The 10,163-nt window shown below is 49.0% G+C and overlaps 1 protein-coding gene across 1 annotated transcript in view; it reads right to left on the bottom strand.

Annotated features, from left to right (window-relative positions):
• fat4 (FAT atypical cadherin 4) overlaps window positions 1-10,163 on the bottom strand; it is a 146,421-nt gene that overhangs the window by 17,823 nt on the left and 118,435 nt on the right. The window contains exons 12-14 of the mRNA XM_083785590.1: window positions 5,272-9,624; window positions 3,447-3,551; window positions 2,467-2,774 (exon numbers count right to left, since the gene is read on the bottom strand). Of these exons, the coding sequence (XP_083641716.1) occupies window positions 2,467-2,774; window positions 3,447-3,551; window positions 5,272-9,624 (4,766 nt within the window). The remainder of the gene's footprint in view (window positions 1-2,466; window positions 2,775-3,446; window positions 3,552-5,271; window positions 9,625-10,163) is intronic.

The following is a 10,163-nucleotide window of genomic DNA, read 5'->3' as shown; positions in this document are numbered from 1 at the left end:
ACCTGACATCAGATTCTAGAAATGTCAGTCGTTCTTCGATTTTTCAAAAAATAGCAGACCTACAAGCTCGTATCGCGCCACTCGGTGGCGGTATTAAGTAGTTCCTGTCATTTTGTGGGGGGCACTGGGGCCACGCAATAAAAGTAAACTTTCGTTCAACTTTGACCCATCTATCACATGGAACTATTTTTTGGGTGTAGAGGGGTCAAAAATGAACGAAAGTTGCACTAATATTTTAGAAATAGGTCAACAATACAAATTGCGTTAGTTTTGTGGATTAGTTTACTTTTACTGCGTGGCCCCCCACAAAATGACCGGAACTACTTAATATCTCACCAAAACCAGAGCAGAACTCCCACCACGGGTCTCGGGAAATCAATTAATACAACAAAATCTGAACTATCCCTTTAAGGGCTATAAATGAACATATCCCTTCAAAGGTGATCACACTTTAACATCTGACCTCCAGTAACCTCAGAGGTTACTAGATTTAGCCTCATCGACTAGAAACTTTTAGTAATTAGCCTACAGTAAAACTAAAAGTATTTTAGCAACATAGACTTGGGGTTACTTGTATAGTAGCAAATTCTGATTAAAACTCTTTGAACACACCACTGAACATTAGGCCTACCTAGGCTACTTAAACTATTTAGCTTTAGTCTAGTTTTAGCCAACCAAAAATGAACACTGACATAAAAGGAACTAAAACATAATTGCCCAGACTCTTCTTCAACAAAGACGGCGAAAGCAAACATTCTTTGTTTTGTACTTACATACAATTGTATGGTACAAAACACTGAAGTCCTTCAACCAGAAACCTATCCCCTAACCCTAACCCTAACCATAGCGTCCCATACTAACCCTATCCCCTAACCCTAACCATAGCGTCCCATACTAACCCTATCCCCTAACCCTAACCATAGAGTCCCATACTAACCCTATCCCCTAACCCTAACCCTAACCATAGCGTCCCATACTAACCCTATCCCCTAACCCTAACCATAGCGTCCCATACTAACCCTATCCCCTAACCCTAACCATAGAGTCCCATACTAACCCTATCCCCTAACCCTAACCATAGAGTCCCATACTAACCCTATCCCCTAACCCTAACCATAGAGTCCCATACTAACCCTATCCCCTAACCCTAACCATAGAGTCCCATACTAACCCTATCCCCTAACCCTAACCATAGAGTCCCATACTAACCCTATCCCCTAACCCTAACCATAGAGTCCCATACTAACCCTATCCCCTAACCCTAACCCTAACCATAGAGTCCCATACTAACCCTATCCCCTAACCCTAACCATAGAGTCCCATACTAACCCTATCCCCTAACCCTAACCATATAGTCCCATACTAACCCTATCCCCTAACCCTAACCATAGAGTCCCATACTAACCCTATCCCCTAACCCCTAACCCTAGCCGGCACGCGGAAGCCATGGGTGAGTATTAACCGGCCACGTAGTCGGACTAGCGGGATGTCTAACGCGTGCCCCCACTAATATTCCTCCCGATTCGCATATACCTGCTCTATTTGAAGAGCAGTGCACGGGGCAGCGTCACATACAGTCATCAACGCGTGCTGTGCTGTATTCCTTTTTCCAACCAATCACTCTGCACTATCTCCAGACTGACAATTTAATGATTTTACCAGTTTCCTATGGAACCTCCCAGTGCACAGTGGGAAGTGACAGATTTGAAGTCCAGAAGGAGAGTTCGTTCTAGAAGGTTTTGACAGGGCCTGGTCCGATTTTTCTCTCTCTGTGCAACTCCCCCCCCCCCCTCCTCTCTCTTCCATCCTTCTCTCTCTCTGCTTCCCTTTCTCACATCCTTTCTATTTTACTCTTCTTTCCTCCCCTGTCTGTCTGTCTGTCTGTCTCTCTCTCTCTCTCTCTCTCTCTCTCTCTCTCTCTCTCTCTCTCTCTCTCTCTCTCTCTCTCTCTCTCTCTCTCTCTCTCCCTCCCTCCTCACCACGACAGAGCTGGCACAGAGAAGCCTCTTATTCAAGAGTATACAAGAGACAGACTCTCAGCTTTCAGAGAGCTGTTTTGGACCCTGACACTATAAATCACAACAAGCAGTAAAATATAATTACAAACCATGAAAGCCTCAAACAGAGCCACCCGTGGTTTCGAGGGTTTAATTATGATCTGATGGTGCAAAAAAAAGAATACAAGGCCCGAAATTTGGACAAAGCTCTCCAGCTATTAAAAAAAACAACTAGCAGCTATTGGAAGCCTGGTCCACCATGCAGGCCTGCTCCATGTGGAGGCATTCAAATTTTCCCTCGACGTTACTGTAAGAGCCATTAAGACCTTCCATCATGAAATATAGTATTCCCAGTTCCCACCCAGGCATTTTACAAATTAAAACAATTAAACCAACCACTTTCCAACTGAGGCATTGGGAACCACCAGAAACAACAAGTAAAAAAAAAAACCCACAGTATGATTCTTACCATTCCGGCCCTGCGGGCGATGACCGTGTGGAACTGTCCGTCGGAGACCTTTATCATGGTCATGAGTTTATAAGTCCCGCTTCCCAGGTTAAAGGAGAAGCGCGTCCGTCCCTCGAAGATCTCCAGGGCCAGGAACTCGGCCCTGTCTCCGGTCTGGTTGTCGTGGTTGTACATGAGCAGCGCGTTGCTCTGGAGCGTGGCGAACTTGATGTAGATGTAGTTGTTGTTGGGGTCCAGGGAGGGGAACTCCATGTACGACAGCTCCTCGAAGCCATAGCTGTTGAGCTCGCAGTGCTTGCCGAACACCCCTGAGGAGGAACGAATGGATAAGGAATGAGACGGGGGACGGGGAAGGCCAGGAAGCTGTGTGAATGACTTAACAGTTACCACACACACAGCAGCATAGTGGAGCGTCTTCTCTATACACTATAGACATTTCTGTTACAGTAGTCATGACGGAGAAATAGAATTACAAATATGCCTTAACTATAGCTGGTGTCATGTGAAGTCAAGTTTTGAGGACAAGCAGGCTTATTTTCAAATTGATTTAAAGGTATATTCAGTGATTTCACTCAAAAAACCTTAGGTTTCGTTTTTGGCTGGGACCTAAGCCTTTCATCCAATCAGGATAGAGAGCCAAAAACGAAACCTAAGGTTTTTTGACCCCCAGGGGTTAACTGGGGACAGGGAGGAACTCCTTATATGGTCAGCACACTCTATAGTAGAGAGGATTATCACAACAAAACAAAAAAATAAGTGATATTTGAATTAAGTGAAATCACTGAATATACCTTTAAGATATTTCATGAAAGCACATACACACATGTGACAATCGAGGCAACTGACGTTTTACAGCAGCGATAGATGACACGGGGACACAAAGCCAAATGTCAATGAAACATTGTTTTACTAGAGAAAACATCAGACAACATCTATACTGTAAGTTTTCTGATAACCCTCCATTTCTGACTACTACTCACCAAATGGACAGTGACAATAATATCCATCCACCCGATTCTGACAGGAGCCGCCATTAAAACATGGGTTACACTCACAGTGATTGATGATGGAATCACACGTTTTGCCTGGGTTCACAAAACAACACAAATTGAAACAGATGAGGTGGCAGGCGACACAGGGAAAACACCATGAGGACCGACGGGGTCATGCTCTGAGGGGAATTTCCCCACAGCCCCAGACACGAAGGCCTTTCATCACCTCGGCCTTAGAAGAAACACACTGTACATACACGCATCTCAACACATCATTTAATCCAGGATTGAGTCTTAAAATCGTATTTTTTTGTTTGAGTGGAAAAGAATATGGCAACAAGGTGAGATAAGTTTCTTGTTTCTCAGCCTCATTTGAGGTGATGATACCATCTGGTAATTAGAAAGCTTATTTCTTTTTTGCACTATGTAACCCAATATGAGGCCCAAGATGTAACTGTATACCTCAGTTTTTACTTATTTTGAAGAATAACAGGGTTTTTTCCCGGTTTAGTTTTAGTTTTTGCTTAATACCAGATGAAATGGCCTTTGAATATTTTTGCAATGTAAAAGATAAAAAAACAGTTCAAATGTGCATGTAAATGTGAAATCCTGTCATTCTCACGTGGAAAAGTAAACATTCTAAAATGATTAATGGGGTGTTAACGCAGACATACAGACATATAACGATAAGGACTGTGTCACTATGGACAGTTATAGACAGAACCAGTGGTGGAAAGTACATTTACTTAGAACTGTAACAGTTTCACAACAATGGCAACCGCTTGAGTATAGTACTAGGTATCGTGGGCTCTAAATCTAGGGAAAAGTAGCTTTAATGGAGACAGATATCGGTGCCAAAACCGGGGCAGGAAAAACAGGAAGCTGGTGGTTCAAATTGGGGGCATGAAAACTACTGTAAGTCAATAGGTGCAATTCTTCTAGCGGAGCCTCGTTTGTCTTGATGAAATCCCAAAGGTTTATGGTCATTTTTCATCGTCGTAATAAAAGCGGACACTAATGAGTTGGACATGAAGCAAATCGGCCTGTTAGGGGGGTTCCATTTCTGAAATGTCTTTCGAATGCTGCCGTCATTGGCAGACCAAACAACAGGCAGGAGTCAAAATGACTGCTTCTCATGATACCCAAAAAAAAAAAGAAGAAAAAAGCTCTCCCAGCCTTATTAAGAGTAATATTACAGTGCATATATCAACAGGAGTGATTTAACTCCCAGCATTCCATACCTATAAGTCTAATTCATTTATACTACCGCTGATTTGGCAAATGATTCAATATGTGGCCAAATAAGTAAACCCTTGAGAAAGAAACCTGTTCTGCACGCAGTCAAATAATAAAAGGTTGCTGTGTGTGGTCAAAATTGCACGCAGCGTCTATCGAGGGCATACGAAGAAATGTGATACTAGTGAACCGTGGAGAACAGAGTCTATGTTAAGGCCCTGCCTAGGGTTAGCTCTGTAGTATCATCGTTTTTATTAAAGTAAACAGGGCAGGCTGATCGCATCACAGCTGATACCCCCCCCCAACTAGTAATCCTAAAACCAAACTGCGTTTGGCAGCTATGCTGGTATGCTCAGGTTACGACACGTCTTGAAAATGCTTAGAGGAAAATATTTACTTTGGATTAATAACAGTCGCAATACTGCGTGTGTGTGTGCGTGTGTGTGTGTGTGCGTGCGCCCGCCCGCACGTGCGTGCGTGCATGCATGCGCATGCGTGCCTGTGTGTGTGTGTGTGTGTGTGTGTGTGTGTGTGTGTGTGTGCGTGCGTATGGATTGGTATGCAGTAGTAGGCCTACCTGAAAATCCTGATTTGCAGAGGCAGTTGAAGCCACCTGGGTAGTTCTGGCAGAGCGCCCCGTTCTTGCAGGGGTTGGACAGACATTCGTTGATGTCCCTCTCACAGGCCATCCCTGTGAAACCCTCGGGGCAGGTGCACGAGAAGCCCCCCACCAGATTATGGCAAGTCCCGCCGTTGTGGCAGGGCGACGGCAGGCACTCGTCGATGTCCGTCTCGCACAGAGCCCCGGCGTATCCCGGCCGGCAGCTGCACGCGTAGGGCTGCAGGGGATGGTTGGAGACCAGGATCACGGGGACACTTTCCTCTGTCTTCATGTCTGGCCCGACGCTGAGACGCCGCTTGCAGCTGCCTCCGTTCTGGCAGGGGTTACGTGTGCACGGGTCGTGGTCCACCGCGTCTATGTGCACGCCGCTCTGTCTGTGCAGGATGTCTCTGATGCTCTGGAAGAACGTCGCCACGCCACTGGGGCTGACGTACTGCCCGTGGCCGCCGCGCTTCACCGCCACCGTCAGGAACGTCCGGTTGTTCGACTCGAACGCGCCGTACAGCAGCACGCCCGTGCCCATGCCCGCCAGCTGAGAGTTGGCGATGCGCAAGAAGCTGAGGTAGTGGTCGGTGAGGAAGCTCTGCACGCTCTGTGACTGGAGCCGGATGAGTATGCTGTTGTCCACCGTGGCATTGGTGTACCCCAGGAAGAAGACGCGGGCGGTGTTGCTGACCGTGCCGTGGACGCCGTCGCTGCTGCGGATGGTCAGCTCGAAGGTTCCGTCCGCGGAGCGAGCTTTGGAGTTGAGGTTGCACGTGCCCGTCGGAATGCTGAACAGGCCGGAGGAGGGAGGAATTAGGGAGCAGTGGAACCTGTCCTGGCTGTCGGGGTCTTGGGGTTTTACCACCCCTAGGGAACCTCCGGGGAACATGTTCCCAAAGTAATGGACAAAGATCTCCATGGACCTGGGCTCCGAGGGGTTGTCGTTCTCGTCGTTGACCGTGACGTGAACCGTTCCCGTGGAAGACATTTGAGGAACACCAGAGTCCTTGATCACTACGGAGAGGTAGAAGTCGCTGATCTGTTCCCTGTCGATCTCTCGGCTGGTGGTCAACACTCCGGATGAACTGAGGCTGAAGTAGCTGTTGGAGGATCCAGTGTTGAGGAGGCTATATGTGAACGGACCCTGATTGGGTGGCAGATCCGGGTCAGACGCCGCCAGAGTTGTGACCGCAGTTCCCGCCCTCTGGTTCTCCATGACCTCTGCGGTGGCAGTTGTCAAAGTTGGACCGTTGTCGTTGATGTCTTCAAGGTTCACGATCAATGTGGCGCTGCCGGTAGCTGATGGTGAGCCAGTGTCCACAGCGAGGATAGTCAGATTATATACAGGTATTGTCTCTCTGTCTAGCTCTGCAGAGACGGACACTTGGCCAGTTTGGGGGTTGATTGCGAAAACATTTTTGTCAGACTCCAGAGCGATGGAGTATGAGAATCTACTCCAGCTTGGGACGGAGTCAGAATCGTCGGCGCTCACAAAGGTGACCAGACCACCGGCGGAGAGGCCCTCGCTGATCTGAACGTCATACAGCTCTTGTGTAAAGACAGGAGGGTCGTTGGCATCGAGTATCGTGATGTTCACAAACACCTCATCGATATCCGCACCTCGGATGCTTCCTGCGTTCTTGGCCAGCACCTTCAGAGAAATCTTTTCCTCTTTCTCACGGTCGAGTGTGCCCGTGACGTAAATCTGGCCCGTTTTCCTATTGATGCCGAAGCCCTTCTTTCTACTCTTCCCAAAAATGAGGTAGTAAACCACTCCGTCGTCTCCCTGGTCCCGGTCACTGGCAAACACCTCCCCGACCACTGTGCCTCTTGGAGCGGCTTCAGACGTTTCAAAGTAGTACTGTTTGGAGACAAAGCGAGGCACATATTCATTGGCTCCCTTCAGCTGTATGTTGACATTGGCGAAGCTACAGCGCTCCTCGTCTGGAACATTGAAGGCCTTCACTGTCAAATGGTAAACCTGCTTTGCCTCGTAATCCAAGAACCCCTGTGTGGTAATGACGCCGGTGTTTGGATCAATGCCAAACAGGTCACTGTCTGACGACTGAATCACGTAGGCCATGACGGCATTCGCCCCCGAATCGCGGTCAGTGGCGTTCATTTTAACGACAGTGGTGCCACTGGGAACGTTCTCCTGCACAAGTGGGAAGTACTCGTCGGGATCGAACACGGGTGGGTTGTCGTTAACGTCCGTCACGTGAATTGTCACCGTGACGTAGCTGGTCTTTGCAATCCAACCCCCATCTGTGGCTGAAACTCTAATCTCATGTTGTTGTTTCTCCTCAAAGTCAAGTGGCTGAGCAAGGGACAATACTCCAGTTTTGCTATTGACTACAAACAGTCCCTCGTCATTCCCTGAGGTGATGTTGTATGTGATGAGGCCATTCATTTCTTTATCCTTGTCTCTGGCAGAGAGGGTCCTTATTGCAGTTCCCACAGCAAGGCTTTCAGGCACTGTCGCCGTGATTTGGCTTTGGGAGAACTCGGGGGTGTGGTGATTCTCTTCCGTCACTGCCACTCGTACTTGGGTTCGTGCCGACAATGGAGGGTTGCCTTTGTCTCGGGCAGTGACCTCAAAGAGGAAAACCTTATTCATGTCAGAGGTGAGAGGGGAGGCGACGATCACCCACCCACTCTGTTTATCCAGCTTGAATTTGCTAGAGCTGTTCCCTCCTGATATGACGTACTCAACTGCCGAATTTAGGCCAAAGTCTTTCTCGTCATGCGCTACAACCCTGACAAGTCTTGTGCCAACCTTGACACTTTTAGTGACAGGCGTGAAATATTTCGGCGACTCAAACTTGGGAGGATTGTCGTTGCTATCCACAATGTTTATAATGACAGTGGTCTCACTCATCAGGGGTTTGTTACCGCGGTCAGAGGCGGTCACAATGAAGCTGTGGCGATTGATGTTCACGCTACCGGCACCCGTGGAGTTCTGATACCTCAGCTGCTGCTTCACAAATATCTCCCCTGTGCTCGAGTTGATCCTGAAATACTCCGACTGGGATCGTATGAAATAGAACAGCTTTCCGTTGAAGCCCTCGTCCGGGTCCGTGGCAAACACCTGAGTGACCGGAGAGCCCACCTCGGTGAGCTCCGGGTGGTCCAGGTAGTAGGACGGACGGCTGAACCTGGGGGCGTTGTCGTTGACGTCCGTGATGAATATGGTGACGTCGGTGCTGACGGTCCAGCCGGAGTCGTGGGCGGACACCTTGGCGATGTAGTGATCCGTGTCCTCTCTGTTGAGAGGCCTGCTGATGGTTATGTCGCCCGTGTTCGGATTGATGTTGAACGGAAGGCTCGGATCCGAGATCGAATAGCGGCTGACGGCGTTCGCGCCCGAGTCCTCGTCGGTGGTGGTGACCCTGGTGACCGTGTAGCCCACGGGGGCGTTCTCCGGCACCGTGGCGCTGAAGATTTTGGAAAACCTGGGGGCGTTGTCGTTCACGTCCAGCACGCCGATCAGGACTTTGACCACCGTGCTTTTGGGCGACGAGCCCCTGTCGGTGGCTTTGACCTTCAGCGCGTACTGTGCCACCTTCTCGCGGTCCAGAGGCCGGGTGGTGCGGATCTCGCCGGTGGCCCGGTTGACGCTGAAGCTGCTCTCCTTGTTGCCGTCCACGATGGCGTACTCCAGCTGCCCGTTGGGCCCGTTGTCCCGGTCCACGGCGGAGACCATCAGCGCACGCTGCGGGGAGAGGTTCTCGAGGACCTCGGCGTGAAACGGCTCCCGGTCGAACACCGGGTGGTTGTCGTTCACGTCCAGCACGCTGATTTCCACCTTCTCGTAGGAGGAGTACGGCGGGAAGCCCTGGTCCCTGGCCTCCACCCAGAGCACGTACTGCTGGATGTGCTCGTAGTCCAGCGGGTGCTTGATGGACAGCTCGCCCGTCAGCTGGTCCACGTGGAAGGCGTTGTCCAGGTTGCCACTGGCGATGTAGTAGGACAGCGAGCCGCCCCTCGTCGAGGACCCGCTCACCGTCGTCACGACGGTGTTGGTGGGCTGGCTCTCGGGAAACGTGAAGGCGCGATCCCTCACTTTGATGATGGGGAAGTCTCCCCCGGTGACAAAGCGCACCGTCACCGTGGTCGTGTCCGTCTTGGGATTGACGCCGCCGTCCTTCACCCGGACGGTGAGCGTGACCTCCGAGCTTCCCATCAGCTTCTCGCTGGCCGTGATGGCGCCTCGGACCGGGTCGATCTTGAACTTCTCGGAGTTGCGTCCCGTCAGAGAGTAGTGCAGCTGGGCATTGGAGCCGGCATCCTCGTCGGTCACAGTAACGGCAAACACCAACGAACCTAAAAATGATAAAAGACGATCGTATGAATACATTATTGAGTGCAAATGGCTTTTCATGTCCAATTGTTTTCTGTGCAAAAATTATGCATACATTATGTGTGAAAATAGAGTAAATGTGTACTGTGGTAAATCAAATGCTGTAACTGGAGAAATAATATATCTCCATAAATGGGTGAATATAAAAATGTTCAAGGCTTTATTCTCTTTAATTGTAATCTATTTAGCACTATTCATTGATTTTCAAGGATTTTTGAGCAACATCAAAGGGGCCTTTCTTTATGCAAAACAGTATGAATATGAACATGGACAATCAAAATACCAAAAGACCACAGAAGCTACGGGGTTTTTTTGAGTATTGTGTTGTTGTGAGTTCTAACATGATGAAGCAAATGAAAATACAAGACAAGTACATTGTTTTACTGCACGATGACAAAGGGGCCAAATGTCTAAACAGGGTTTGTCTGTATGTCTGTCTTTGGATTGACCAAAACAATCTGAGATTGGTTTGACCACTGGCATATGCATGAAGTATATTGTT

The sequence above is a fragment of the Protomyctophum parallelum genome (assembly GCF_964188405.1).
Source record: "Protomyctophum parallelum genome assembly, chromosome: 16".
Lineage (NCBI taxonomy): Eukaryota > Metazoa > Chordata > Actinopteri > Myctophiformes > Myctophidae > Protomyctophum > Protomyctophum parallelum.
This window is presented reverse-complemented; position numbering and strand designations above follow the sequence as displayed.